Here is a 14,913-nt window from a genome sequence, read left to right as displayed (position 1 = left end):
TGTTGACCATTTCTGTGCACAAAAATTTCTGTTACCCCAACTATGAACTCACAGTTTTCTTCAAAAATACAAAACTAAATGAAATTAGTGGATTCAGTAACAGTGGCAGTGTGATTCCCACCTCATGATTGCTTCAGCAGTGAATGAGCACACCAGAAGAAGCAGGTAATTTCTGTTCATTTCTTGAAAAAATAAATTTAAAAAGGAGGGGGATTTGGTGATGATAGTATCACTTTAAGAATCTAAGTTGGATTTTGGAGGGAAGCATCCTGGAACGTGAAGAGGGTGGCAGAAATAAGGCTCACTTAGCAGCAGGGCCTCAATAGTGCTGTACAGTTTGCTAACCTGAATTGTAAATAAATGTAAATAAGTGGAGCAGCCTTGCCTGGTTCTTCATAAGAAACTTCAGTCAAAAACAACTGCTTTGGACTCAGTGTACAAAACTTGTCTTTCCAGAAATTCCCCACAAATCTCACAGTTCTGCTTGATTCAGATCTCTTCAGGATGGTGCTGAGATCAGATCTCTGCTGCGGTCTCCATGTTAATGGAGGCCTCCAGCCAGGCTGCTCTCTTGAGTCTCGGGAGAGACTCTTCTGCCTTGCACCCTCTGAATTACACTTTTTAAAAACTCTATATGGTAACTCATACTCTGCTTATGCCCTCCTATAGGACAAACTTCCAAACTCTTGGTAGAAACTACTTCAGGAGATAAACCTATGAGCCTCATAGGTTTCTACCCTGAAAGAGTTGCTTTCTTGGAAGAGTTGTGAGCCCTTTTCTTCTTTTCCTTCCTTCCCTCCACGCAGGTATTAAGCAAGCCATGGAAAGGCAAGGGAAGGGGCTACTCAAGTTCTCGGGGCAAAGTTGGCCTCTCAGAAGCTGATGATAATATGAGCTCCTCTAACCTTGGCTCTTTTTTTCTTTTAGTAAAGTTGTGGCATATTTTAATGTAACTTACTAGTGGGGATGTGCACAAAGCATTTGGTGCAGCCACGATGGGGTGGAGAGCAGTAGCTTTGAAAGGAGGCACTCAGGCCTCACCTGCTCTGCCGCCCCATCCCGGCGCTATCAGTTCGAAAAACCTGCGCCGCTTTTTAGAACCAACCTCACTATGGGGGCGCAGCGCAGCAGCAGTTAGACCTGCGTGCCTCCTTTCTAAAGCTACAGCTCGTCTCCCCACTGAAATGATTCAGCGGCGGCAGCTCGAATAGTTTCAGTGCCTCTGTAACAAGGCAGCAAAACGATTCGGGCATATACCTACTTACTAGTGTCTGTATCTTCCTGCTTTTTTAGAAAGCAGTTGTTCGCAGAGGACATACTCTGAGCACAGTACATTTCTCCCTTTTTAAGCCATAAGGCTTCTGTGAGATAGTTAATGGCTGACATGACAGGAGGAAGATTACTCAAAAGTAATCATATTGAAACTAAAAGTTTAATTTCCACATTATTACTTTTGAGTAATCTTCATCATGTCAGCCGCTGCCTATCTTGCTCTATTGTGTACATAGTAGGAGAAGAGGGTTATTGGCATTCTTTAATATACTACGAAACGGAGCCTATGCCCCATGGGATGCTGTAGATAATGTCAGATTCTGTGAGAACAGGCAGTGTACTCAGTGGGGTGATGGTAGTGGTTGTGGGTTTATATTACAGAACTTTTACATGTTTCCTACCCACATCTTTTTTTAAAAAAAGATCTTTCCATTATTTTTCTCCCAACATCATTTTTCAGGGATTGCTTAACTGTTCCCTCTTTATTTTGAAGCAAGCTCACTGAGTTTAATGGACCTCACCCCCTTCTAACTGTGCGTAGAGAATTGCATCCATTCCCACCCAGTGCCAACAAACAGCTATTCTGGTATATACTGCTCTTAAACATGGAGGTTCTACATGAGATCAAAACTGTCTGTGAACATGGAGGCTTCATTTCATATGAAGAAATGATCAAATTAAGTATGGTCAAGTGAAGCTTCCATATCCACAGGGAATGTGGCTCTGTTATAGAACCTCTGTGTTCAAAAGCAGTCTACACCAGAATAGTTTGGAGGGAATTCCCACTGTGTGGGAATGGCTTATTTCTCACCCACATATTTAAAAGAATGTTTCCATTATTCACCACGCCACACACCATTTTTGAGGGATAGTTTAACTGTTCCCTGTTGGAAGTAGGTCCCACTGCGTTTAATAGTGTTTTTCCGTGTAAGTCTGCATGTAGAACTGCAGGCTGAGTTATCAAAATGCTGCTGGAAAAGGCAGGTGTACTCCGCCCAACATCTCGTTTCTGAAAGTGGTCAGCTAGATTCTTCCAGAAAGCCCCAAAGAAGTACAGCAAGGAAGTCTCAGAAACTGTTCCCAGCCAGTGCCAAGAAGCCGTCATTCTGGTGTAGACTCTATCTGTCTTTACTCAGAAGTAAACTCCAGTGAAATCAATGGGCTCCACTTTCTAGTAATTTAATCCAAGCTTTGCTGAGGACCTCTGCTTTCCTGCTTTGGTGGGGTTGAGCGAAAGGGGGCAGAGGGGAATAACAAAAGTCCCTGGAAGGGAAGGAATAGTTGTTGAATTATACAAGTGCCAGAGTTCTCATAGACTATGCTTATCGGGCAACTATGTTCAGAGCCAGGAAATCACTCACTAGAAATTGCCAGGACTTGCCCCTCCCAACTTTAGCTTCAGAATTCTCAGTGGGCAGACTCAGTTATGCTCTTAGCTAACTTGGCCTTAGTTATTTTTCCTGTTACAGGATCTCTAGCAATAATTACCCCAAATCCACCAGATTGATGTTTTTCACAACCAGCAAAAGGCACCAGTCTCATATGGACCTGGATTTGGGGGGAATGCTAAAAAGACATTAAACACTTAAAAATATACATTATCTGTGGTGAAAAAAGGACGGCAACACACTCTGACCCTTTTTTTAGTAGTTAAAACTGCTATAACGCAGCCGTTTTTCGGTGAATTTGGACCAAAGTTGGAGGAGTGGTGTGTCTTGTCCCCTAGTTGATGTGTGCATATTTTCAGAGGGATTGAGTGGATACCTTTTATTTTATAAGCAATAGAAAGTTCAGGGCTTATAATGGCGGAATGTTGAAAACACTCCTCCTCTTAACTATACTGGCACAACTGTGCCAGTATACTCTGTCTCTGTTACTAAACTCTGTGATTTTCTTCTTCCAAGCATATCTCTCCAGGAAAATTTTGAATTGGAAGATTTTCTGGGTGGAAACCCCCACATCAGTGCCTCTGATCCAGATATGAACATCTAAATTTTTAGCACAAGGAACATTTGCAACAATTTACTTTGGTTTCTCTATGCCCAGTTTTTCTCCTGAACAGTTGAGGCACAAGCAGATGAATGGGTTGCTCTTGTCTGAGAACTGTTACTTAATGAATAACTACTGAAATAAAGAGATACCAAACATTTCTTATAGCTGGAAACTTATAAAAGAGTAAGGGCTACTATGTCCATGCCCATAAGAATCATTGGACATTTAGGATGCAAAATCATTTGGATTATACATTTTATTGGATTAGCTTTTTTAGGAGGAAGGTTGTGTGCTACAGGGGAGCAGACTTGTACCCGAAAGGCTGCAGAGAAGGTGGGGCACAGGACAATGCACGACAGAACTCCTGAAACACCAAATGCCAACACATTTGAGGCATCTAGAGCCAGACTCACAGCAACAAATACGTCTATAACTAGACTTAATGAAATATGTGTGGGGAAACTTCATTTCAGATTTATCCTTCTACAGCAGAGCTGATCTTGTGGTAGCAAGCATGACTTGTCCCCTTAGCTAAGTAGGGTCCACCCTGGTTGCCTATGAATGGGAGACTAGAAGTGTGAGCACTGGAAGAGACTCCCCTCAAGGGATGGAGCTGCTCTGGGAAGAGCATCTAGGCTCCAAATTCCCTCTCTGGCTTCTCCCAGATAGGGCTGAGAGAGATTCCTGCCTGCAACCTTGGAGAAGCTGCTGCCAGTCTGTGAAGACAATACTGAGCTAGGTAGACCAATGGTCTGACTCAGTATATGGCAGCTTCCTATGTTCCTGTTGGGTGCACAACCCTGGCCCTCCAGCTGTTGCTGGACTGCAACTCCTGTCAGCCCCAGCCACAGTGACCAAGTATTTATTATGCTGATACTCTTACATGTTTCCCAACCCAGGGAGTTATCCAGTTCTCATCCTGATTTTTAAGTTCTATCAGCTCTTTCTCAACCACTTCAATGGGCAAAATTTTAAAGGGGAGGCAGGCAAAACCAACCAATCCTGTTTCCTATAGTGATAACTATCAGTTTCTTATGAAGAGTTTTACAAAGAGATTAATTTGGAAGTAAAACATCAAGGTAGTTTGAGGAAAAGACCTTTTTACATTTGGTGAAACTTAAAAGCTGAATGCTTGGAAACCGTCTATCAGTGGACCAGTCCTTAAAAAGAGGGGTTCACTTCTTTAAAAGCAAAACTGCAGTTGCAACAACAACCTCTTAATTGCAATTACAGTGACCTTTTTAGGTACCGTGTTTCCCCGAAAATAAGACATACCCATAAAATAAGCCGTAGCAGGATTTCTAAGCAGTTGTGCAATATAAGCCATACCCTGAAAATAAGACATAGTGGTGATCTCTCCTGGCTCAGTAGCAGGCTGCTTGCTGAAGCTTTTCCCCTATCCCCCTGGTGTTTGTGTGGGGTGAGAGAGACCCACAGACAGGGCCGTAACGATACCGGTAGGGGTGGCAGGCTGCAAGCTGAGGCATACGGTAGAGGGAAGTACGGTAAAAAATCTCCTCAGAAAATCTCCTCCTCAAAAATCTCCCCTCCTCCTGGCAGTGGCGGGCAGCGGCGAGAGTAAGCGTGGCGGGAGGCGGCGGGAGTACGCCGGGAAGCGACGCCGGGCCAGACGGCAGGCCTCGGCGTCGCTCTGCTCACTCCCGCCCGCCAGTGCGCAGTCGACGCCGAGGCCTGCCGTCTGGCCCGGCGTCACTTCCCGGCGTACTCTCGCTGCCTCCCGCCACCACCGCGCTTACTCTCGCTGCTGCCCACCACCACCAGGAGGAGGGGAGATTTTTGAGGAGGAGATTTTCTGAGGAGATTTTTACTGTACTTCCCTCTACCGTGTGCCTTGCAGCCTGCCAACCCTACCGGTATCGTTACGCCCCTGTCTGTGGGTCTCTCTCACCCTACACACACACACCAGTAAAGCTGCTGCTCCCCAACACTGACCAGCAACAGTCTGTGGGTCTTATATGGATCATATGAGAGTTATGATGATGTTCCAGAAAAAGATGACTTAACTATAATTGAATAAATGTAGATTGTTGTACCACACTTAATAAAAATAAGACAGCCCCTGAAAATAAGCCATAGTGTGTCTCCTTGAGGAAAAATAAATATAAGACAGTGTCTTATTTTTGGGGAAACACGGTAGGTTGGTTTGTGAAATAATAACTTGCTTAAGATTTCCCACTGAGCGTCATGGCTGGATTGGGATTTGAACCTGGGCTTCTGCATTCCAAATCCAACTCTCTCTCCACTTATGGATCTTCCACTAGTTAGGTGATACAAGCACTGAATTTAGACACTGGCTGCTGGGCGTAGACGTTGTTTATTTTCCCAAGTGTCTTTCAAGAATAAAGGGTTTAAGAAATAATTGACCACACCCTGGATAGTTCAAGCTTCAGTGACTTCTCTAGCTGAAAGCAGCAGCATCCATATCTGGCCTCAACAAACTTGCTTTAGGTCTAGGAGCTAGTCCCAAAATGTAGCAGCTGGAGTTCCCTCTGCCCCACAACTCACTGCTTGCCTCCAGCAATGCCCTTTACTTGGGCACAGCAGACTTTCGACCTTGCTTGTATGTAGTGGTTAGAGTGCTGGACTAGGACCGGGGAGACCCGTGTTCAAGTCCCCATACAGCCATGAGACTTGCTGGGTGACTCTGGGCCAGTCACTTCTCTCTCAGCCTAACCTACTTCACAGGGTTGTTGTGAAAGAGAAACTCAAGTATTTTGAGGTGAAGGCAAAAGTGAAGGCATATTATTAATAATAATAATTATTATTTTTATTTTTATATCCCACTCTTCTTCCAAGGAGCCCAGAGCGGTGTATGTAGTATGTTTGCCACCTAAATGGAGGATTAGATTAGAAAATAAAATCTCCAGGCTTAGATCAGATGCTAGTAAATTGAAAGATATGAAAGACAAGAAGCTGAAGAATGAAAACACCAAACAGTATCTGATCCAAAAATGCCACCTAGATTGAAGGAAAATTAGAGAAGTCCATGAAATAATAAAGCAGCAAATAACAGCAGTGTCAAAGAAGATTAGCAGATACGAAGCCAGAATTACATAACACAGGCAGAATCTCCAATTCCAGTTGAATCAGAGACGTTTCTACCAAAGCATAGAAGGAGAAACTGCAAGAAACCTAGAAACACCAAATAAAGAAGAAACAGTGCAATTCTGGGGGAAATTATGGGACAATCCAATAGATTATAATAAAAAAAGCAGGCTGGATGAAAGAGGTCAAAAAATGTAACCAACAAATGCAAGATCTAATAATAACACCAGAATTAATAAGTGAAAGAGCAAAGGAAATTAAAAATTGGACTGCGCCAGGCGATGATGAACTGCATGGCTTTTGGCTTAAACACCTAACAAGCCTCCATAAACAACTATCAAAACAGTTCAATCACATTTTGCAAGGAGGTGATATTGAACAATGGCTAACAACTGGGAAAACTCATCTCATCATGAAAGACCCAGCAAAAGGTGCAGTTCCAAGTAAATATAGACCGATCACCTGCCTGCCAACCATGTTCAAATTATTAACTGGAATAATAGCAGATGAAGTTATGCAACACTTATTAACTAACAAACAGCTTCCAGTTGAACAGAAAGGAAATTGCCCAAACACCAGAGGCACAAAAGACCAGCTGCTGATTGACAAAATGATTTTATAAAATTGCAAGAGAAGAAAAACCAATCTAAGTGCTGCATGGATAGACTACAAGAAAGCCTTCGACTCATTGCCTCACACATGGATACTAAAATGTTTAGAAACAACTGGTGTCAGCAAAAACATCCAGATAATTTTTTATTTTTTTTTTAAAAAGCAATGAGCATGTGGAGTACACAGTTAATAATCAATGGTGAGACATTTGGACAGGTTAGCATTAGAAGAGGTATTTTCCAAGGGGACTCACTATCCCCTCTGTTGTTTGTAATCGCCATGACTCCACTTTCACAAATACTAAACAGAACAGGCCTTGGATACCAAACATCTAAATCATCAAGTAAAATCAACCATCTGCTGTACATGGACGATCTGAAGTTGTAAGCAAAGTCCCAGTCAGAAATCGAATCACTGCTAAACACTGTCCGTATATTCAGTAGTGATATAGCAATGGAGTTTGGACTAGACAAGTGTGCTGCATTAATAATGAGCAGAGGGAAAATAAGAAAAACAGAAGGAATAGAACTGCCCAATGGAAGCAAGATCAAGAACCTGGAAGAGAAAGAACATTACAAATACTTGGGCATTCTCCAGGCTGATAACATCGCACACACTGAAGTTAAAAGAAAAATTGGAAGTGAATACATCAGGAGAGTTAGAAAAATCCTAAAGTCCAAACTCAATGGCGGGAACATCATACAAGCCATAAACACCTGGGCTATGCCTGTTATCAGATACACTGCAGAAATAATAGACTGGACCCAGGCAGAGCTAGAGACGCTAGATCGTAAGACCAGGAAAATCATGACCATCAATCATGCTCTGCACCCCGCAGTGCTGTCGATAGGCTATACCTCCCTCGCAGCTCAGGTGGAAGAGGAATGCTGTAAGTCCATCAAACAGTAGAGGAGGACAAAAGAGGCCTTGAAGAATATATCAAGGACAGTGAAGAAGATGCACTTCAAATGGTCAAGAACGAGAAACTATTCAACACCAATGAAACAAAGCAGGCCTACAAGAAAGAACAAGTCAAGAACCGAGCAGAAAAATGGAAAAATAAGCCCCTGCATGGTCAATATTTGCACAATATAAGTGGAAAATCAGACATCACCAAGACCTGGCAATGGCTTAAGAATGGCAACTTGAAGAAAGAAACTGAGGGTTTAATACTGGCTGCACAAGAACAGGCACTAAGAACAAATGCAATAAGAGCCAAAGTAAAAAAAATCCACAACAAACAGCAAGTGCCGCCTTTGTAAAGAAGCAGATGAAACCGTGGACCACCTAATCAGCTGTTGTAAAAAGATCGCACAGACTGACTACAAACAAAGGCATGACAAGGTAGTAGGGAATGATACATTGGAACATCTGCAAAAAATACAAGCTACCTGTAGCCAAAAATTGGTGGGACCATCAAATTGAAAAAGTGGTAGAAAATGAAGATGTAAAAATATTATGGGACTTCCAACTACAAACAGACAAACTTCTGCCACACAGTACACCAGATATAACTGTAGTCGAGAAGAAGGAAAAACAAGTTAAAATAATCGACATAGCAATACCAGGGGATAGCAGTATAGAAGAAAAAGAAATAGAAAAAATCACCAAATAACAAAGATCTACAAATTGAAATTGAAACGCTGTGGCAGAAAAAGACCAAAATAATCCCAGTGGTAATTGGCACCCTAGGTGCAATTCCAGAACAACTTGAAGAGCACCTCAACACCATAGGGGCCACAGAAGTCACCATCAGCCAATTACAAAAAGCAACTTTACTGGGAACAGCCTATATTCTGCAACGATATCTATAACAACAGCAACAACATTGATAATAAAATTCAGCCATCCCAGGTCCTTGGGAAGGACTCGATGTCTGGATAAAACAAACCAGTCAATAACACCTGTCTGACTGTGTAAACAAGAAATAATAATATAATTAATAATTGTTGAGCCCTGATCTAAATCACGTTCTGTTGAAGGTAGGGAGGAATGGCCCCCCTCCCCAAAAAAGGGGGGCATTGCCTAACATGCCCATGCTTTCAAAGGACAATAGGAATTCCTTAAAATGTGTCTCTGCAGAAATTGGCACATGTGTGCATGCACACAATTTTTAAAAGACCTCTACGTATTCAAATCTCAGATGCAGATAGTGACAAGGTGCTGATTTCAGTCAAATGATGATTTTTATAACCAGTTCAGAAAATAAGCATTGTGAACCAAACTGAATTGCATCAAATAATGTGAGAGTCGGGGTTTTGCATCTTGCCACAGTTGCTTTTCTACCCTTGAGAGTCTTTCCCCCACTTAACTGTAGATATCTGGATACATGGTTTTTTCCTGAAAGACCTGCTTTAATAGCTATAGGAGAGGCAGATGTGTGAATTGCTGGCAGTGGTGCTATTCATCTACCCCCAACCACACCCCTCTGTGACATATAAGGAGCCTTATAAGTAGTTGTCAGCTCGGTGATATCCCAGGTGTTTTTAATATTCCCTTTTGTTGGGATAGAATTTACATTTCAGTAAAGCATAATAAATGCAGTAGATTGCTTTAATCGGTTAAATTCAAAGACTGATCTGGTCATGACTTCACTAATCAAAATATTAGTCATTTTTCTGTTCTTTTTTGTGTTTTTGTACTCTGGTCTATGACCGTAATAAAGATTGGATTGGATTGGATTAGTCATTTTTGGGGTACTCAAACCTCTTGTATAATTTAAAAGGCACCTTGAAAGGGCATTGAAGTGATCTCTTCAGTCATGTGAATCAGCACCACACATCTAGGGCAGTGCCACCTTAGGTGGATAAAATTGCCTTTGATAATGTCACAAAACAGCATTGGCCATTTGCTGACTTGCATATTTTCTGTTAACTTTCAAGAAAGGATAGAACACAAGAGAAAAGGGCGTCATCATTCCAAAGGCTTTTTCTCTTGTGTTCAAACAGAGAATCTCGATCAGTTGTGTATGAACTAGAGCAGGAGTTCTTAACCTTGCATCCCTGGATGTTGCTGCACTACAGCACTCATCATCCCCTGCCACAGTGGCTGAAGGCTGGGAGTTATGGGAGTTAGAGTCCAGCCACATCTGGGAACTCAAGGTTGAGCACCCCGAACTAGAGGCTTGCAGGCAAAGATTTTGTTGGTTGTTCTGGATTAGTATGTGAACTTCAGCCTTGGAGGGGTCATAATTCAGAGGCTGAGAATGTGTTTTGTAGGCAGAAAGCCCCAAGTTCTATGGTTGACATCTTGAGTTAATAAGATCTATGGTAGCAGGGCCAGGAAAGATTCCTCAAGACCTTCTAAAACCACTGCCAGTCAGAGCAGATAGTACTGACTTAGGTGGACTAATCTCCAACTCCATATAAGGCAGGTGTGTGTGTTTGTGTTTAGTATATTTGTACACCATCCCATACTCTTATCTCTGGGCAGTTTACAGCAAACATAAAACAAAACAGAAATCAAAATATTAAAACAGTTTAAAACCACAGTTCTACTTTAAAAACTTGGGTGAATAAATGTGTATTAAGAGTCTTGTAAAAAGCTGCAAGAGATGGGGAGGCTCTTATTTCTGTAGGGAGCGCCTTCCAAACCCTCAGGGCAGCCACAGAGAAGGCTACCAGATGCTGTTGGGCAGCCATCAGTTGAACTGGTGGCAACTGCAGATGGGCCTTTCCAGATGATCTCAATGAGCAGTGGAGCCCCTAAGGATGCCTTTATGCCTTGAAGCCCTTTCCTTGGCAGCTCTTGCTATCTGCAGCTCTCCTTTCAGTTTATTCTCTCCCATCTCTTGTAAACCACCCAGAGATGTGAGTTTGGGGCAGTATACCACTATGCTAAACAAACAAATAAAATCCCTTCCCCTCCTTTGTCTAGTCTAGAGATTCCCAACCTTGGGTCCCTTTGTAGTCCAACAACATCTGGGGAATAAAAATTGGAAACTCCTCCTTTAGTCTAAACCATCCTCTGCACCCTGCTACCTGCTGTTGTTCTTCTGCAGTGTTCCCTCTAACAGGGATTCTCAGATGTTGTTGACTACAACTCCCAGAATCCCCAGCTGCTATGGTGTTTGCTTGGGGATTTGGGGAGTTGTAGTTAACAACATCTGGGAATCCCTGTTAGAGGTAACACTGGTCTTCTGCCTTCTCAAGTCCCCTTCCTTCTCCTTCCTTTTGTTCCTTTGCTAGGGTATTCTCCCTGCCGTGCCCTCTTCTAGTTCAGAACTTGCCAATTGAATCAATGGCAGGAGGAGAGCCTTTGGATCAGAGCAGCTCAGCAGATGGCAGCCAAAGATGCTGCTTCCTGCCCTCTGTGACACTGGGGCAGCTCAGCCAATCACTGCGCAAAGGCTTCACTGCCATAAAGGGTATTGGTACATTACAATATAATCCCATTGAGACATTCCTATATGTGATTTCAGGGTGAAAATCTGTGTCTGCCTCCTCCTTAGCTATAGATTCTTGGATAAATATGTCTGTTTCTGGGGACAAATGGCCTCAAAACAGTGGTGCATCCGCTGGTAACCTCTAGGCTTGACTACTGTAATGCACTCTCTGTGGGGCTGCCTTTGTATATAGTTCGGAAACTACAATTGGTACATAATGCAGCAGCCAGACTGATCTCTGGGTTTACCCAAAGGAACCATATAACACCGATTCTAAAAGAACCGCACTGGCTGCCGATATGTTTCCAAACGAAATACAAAGTGCTAGTTATTATCTATGAGGCCCTTAACGGCTTAGGTCCGGGGTATTTAAGAGAGCGCCTTCTCTGTCGTGAACCCTGTCGCCTATTAAGATCATCTGGAGAGGTCCGGTTATGGTTGCTGCCAACTCGTTTGGTGGCAACTCGGGATCGGGCCTTCTCTGTGGCTGCCCCAGGACTTTGGAACACACTCCCTGCTGAAATAAGAGCATCACCTTCTCTGTTAGCTTTTAGGAGGACCCTGAAGACGTACTTGTTTCCCAGGCTTTTAACTGAAATTTAAATTTTAGATTTTAATGTGTGTTTTATCTATTGTGGTGATTTTTATTGGTTTTTATGAATTTTAAATGTTTTGTTTTATATTATGTTTCAATCTGTACACAGCCTAGAGATTTCTATACTAGGCGGTATAGAAATGCAATAAATTAAATTAAATACCCTTGTTTGGTAAGTCCTGCTCTAAAAGCTATAGACAGAAGTGCCATACAAGTGTATGTATGCAATGTTGAACTCTTAATTTTGTCTTGCACTGTTGCCTAACTTTAGAACGATCTCTTCCCCACCCCCTTTCCTTTCTTCATTCGTTTCTCTCCCGCCACAGGCAATATTTCAATCCATCAAAGCGCATCAGACGGGAGCACGTTCACAAGCGACTCTGCCTCAGCCCAAGGGAAAGTGTTTTTTGGCTCTCTCGCCCCTAGTGCAGTGGTGTACACCGTCCCAAATTCAAGCCAGGCGATTGGACCAGTGAAGCAAGAAGGACTGGAAACCAGCCTTGTGTTTTCTCAAGTCATGCCTCTCGGTCAGCACTCCCAGCTTCATGCTAGTTTGCCTCCCGACAGCCTCACCAGTGGAGGCCTCCAGTCTGCAGCCTCCTCGCTAGTCAACGTCACTCTGTCTCATAACTTTTCCCTAGGGCCGCCCACTCTTTTAAATGCAGAAGACCTCAGCTCCAGTGTTTCCGGCAGCACCCCCATGTCGGTGGCGCCTGTGACAAGTGGTGCGACCGTTGTTTCTGTCAGCAACACAAACTATGCAACCCTCCAGAACTGTTCCCTCATTACTGGCCATGATCTGATGTCCATCTCCACCACGCAGTCGGCACTTGGAGGAATCGGTCCGGCAACCGGCAATCACATCGGACACCCGTCAGTGGAAGTTCATCCCAGTTTCGGTGGAGAGCAGCGGTTAATCCTGCACTCGGTCCCCGAGATAAAGGAAAACTTCTTATCTGATTCTGAGAGTAAAGCAGCTAGTAGCTTAATGATGCTGGATTCGAAAACCAAATATGTTATGAGCAATATGGTGGATGCCATCTGCGAAGAGCTGGAGACAGACAAAAAAGAGCTTGCCAAACTCCAGACAGTACAGATGGATGAAGATATGCAAGACTTGTAAAAAGAAATATATATATATATATATTTCCTTCATTTTTGATTTGCATTTCAGTAGAGAAGTCTCTTTCTCATGAGGCCCTAGAAGCACTGTCTGTGTGTGTGTGTGTGTGTGTGTGTGTGTGTGTGTGTGTGTGTGTTTTTCATCTAATCAAAATATGCATACAGGACAACCCCAAAAGCACACAGGAAGGCTCCAATTTCAATAAGTAGAGTCTCCGTTAACAAAATGAAGTTTTGTTCAGTTTTGGTTTTGGGTTTTGCATGAAATCTAAGCTTTTACCTTTACTCAGTTAAATGCGGTTCAAGCAACTTTAATGTAGAGGGAGAAATGCCAGTCACAGTCAGCCATGGGATGATCTGACTTGCTAGTATAATCCAAATAGTTTCATTAGACACATCGCGCTTCAGTGTATTTTCAGAAAGTGTATGCTTCAAATATTAGGTAGAAGCCAGAATGCGCTCTCTCAAAAGTCTGACACAAAGAGAGAGCTTGCTTTTTTGTCTGGATGCAAGTTGACTTCTAGATGGTGGGCATTGACAAAATTGTGTGTGTGTATGTGTGTGTTTTCATTGTAATTGATATTTTAGATCAGGGTTTCCCAACCTGTAATCCTCCAGATGTGCTGAACTTCAACTCCCATCATTCCACAATTTGTTGTGCCTGGGGATGATGGGAGTTGTAGTTTAGCAACATCTGGCATATCACCTGTTGGGAACCCCTGTTTTAGATCATACCTCACAAGCTGCTGTTACCTTCTTGATCGAGGTTAAAAAAGGAAGCACAACTGCAAATAATAGATGGCATCCAGACTAAATTACTCCCGAGCAGTCCTGTGAAAATTAAGTAGTGTGTTAGACTGCTTCCCGAGTAATACTGTTGAGTAACTTAGTCTGGATGTCAGCCAGTGATTTTTGCTGATTTTCTTGTTTTCTTTTGGTTTTTGGCAGAATCTTGTTCATACCCCAAAGCCCTGCAATCTGACCCATTGTTGGTTTTGCAATGTTAGCGCTCGCACTCTCTCTCTTTCTTTCTCTCTGGTTTTTGAATCAATGCAGTGGGTAGGGATGGTGGGTGGGGATGGGGAAATTGTTTTGCAAATCAGAATTATGCAACCCAGAATCCTTTGCTCCATTATATATGTAAATGTTGTTCTAATTGCTCTAAAGGGGAATCCTTTTTTTATTAGTATCTTGGATTCTATTTATACTTATTGGTGTCCTCGCGCCGTTTTTAGCCATATTGAACAGTCTTGTGGGGTTTTTTTTAAAACTGCTTTAATTTATTTTTAATCATTTGAGCAGCAGGTAAACTGAATTACTTCTCACAGGTTTTAAACTTTGCTTTTCTTGTTAGGGTTTCATCAGTTGAGTGTCTGCTTAGACAACAGGTTAATTTTACAGAAGCTAGAACATAAACTGATACAGTTTGAAATATTTTTCTTAAGCCCCTGTGGATTTGTGCTTTCTGTTTTGTTTTAAGTAGTTTCGCAACTTTTATTTGTGTTAAAAAAAATTAAACACCCAGTCCATGTGCCTTTTCTCCCCAGTGGCCTTACATCCTTGTTATTACAAGCACAGTTAATAGATTCAGGGGTTCTCGGACTTGGGTCCCCAGATATTGTTGGACTACAACTCCCATCATACATGCAGGAGTTATGGTGGATGATGGGAGTTCTAGTCCAGCATCATCTGGGAACCCAAGTTTGAGAACTCCTAGATCACATTAAAGTTCTGCTCTGCATCAATCCAGCCTTGAGGCTGGTTCCTGCTTGGCTGGTTTACTTGAGCAACCCCACTGAAACCAGTCTGGCTTCTTTGATAAATAAGTAAAAATATTTTGATCATTTGGGGTGAAATTTGGTGCAAAGAT

General features: G+C 42.6%; 1 protein-coding gene across 1 annotated transcript in view; it reads left to right on the top strand.

Annotated features, from left to right (window-relative positions):
- Positions 1-14,232, top strand: part of LOC128329028 (homeobox protein SIX4-like) — a 34,330-nt gene extending 20,098 nt beyond the window's left edge. The window contains exon 3 of the mRNA XM_053259433.1: positions 12,248-14,232. Within this exon, the coding sequence (XP_053115408.1) occupies positions 12,248-13,044 (797 nt within the window). The 3' untranslated portion in view covers positions 13,045-14,232. The remainder of the gene's footprint in view (positions 1-12,247) is intronic.
- The last annotated feature ends 681 nt before the right edge of the window (positions 14,233-14,913 follow it).

This window comes from Hemicordylus capensis, chromosome 1 (genome assembly GCF_027244095.1).
Source record: "Hemicordylus capensis ecotype Gifberg chromosome 1, rHemCap1.1.pri, whole genome shotgun sequence".
In the NCBI taxonomy this organism is placed as follows: Eukaryota; Metazoa; Chordata; class Lepidosauria; order Squamata; family Cordylidae; genus Hemicordylus; species Hemicordylus capensis.
This window is presented reverse-complemented; position numbering and strand designations above follow the sequence as displayed.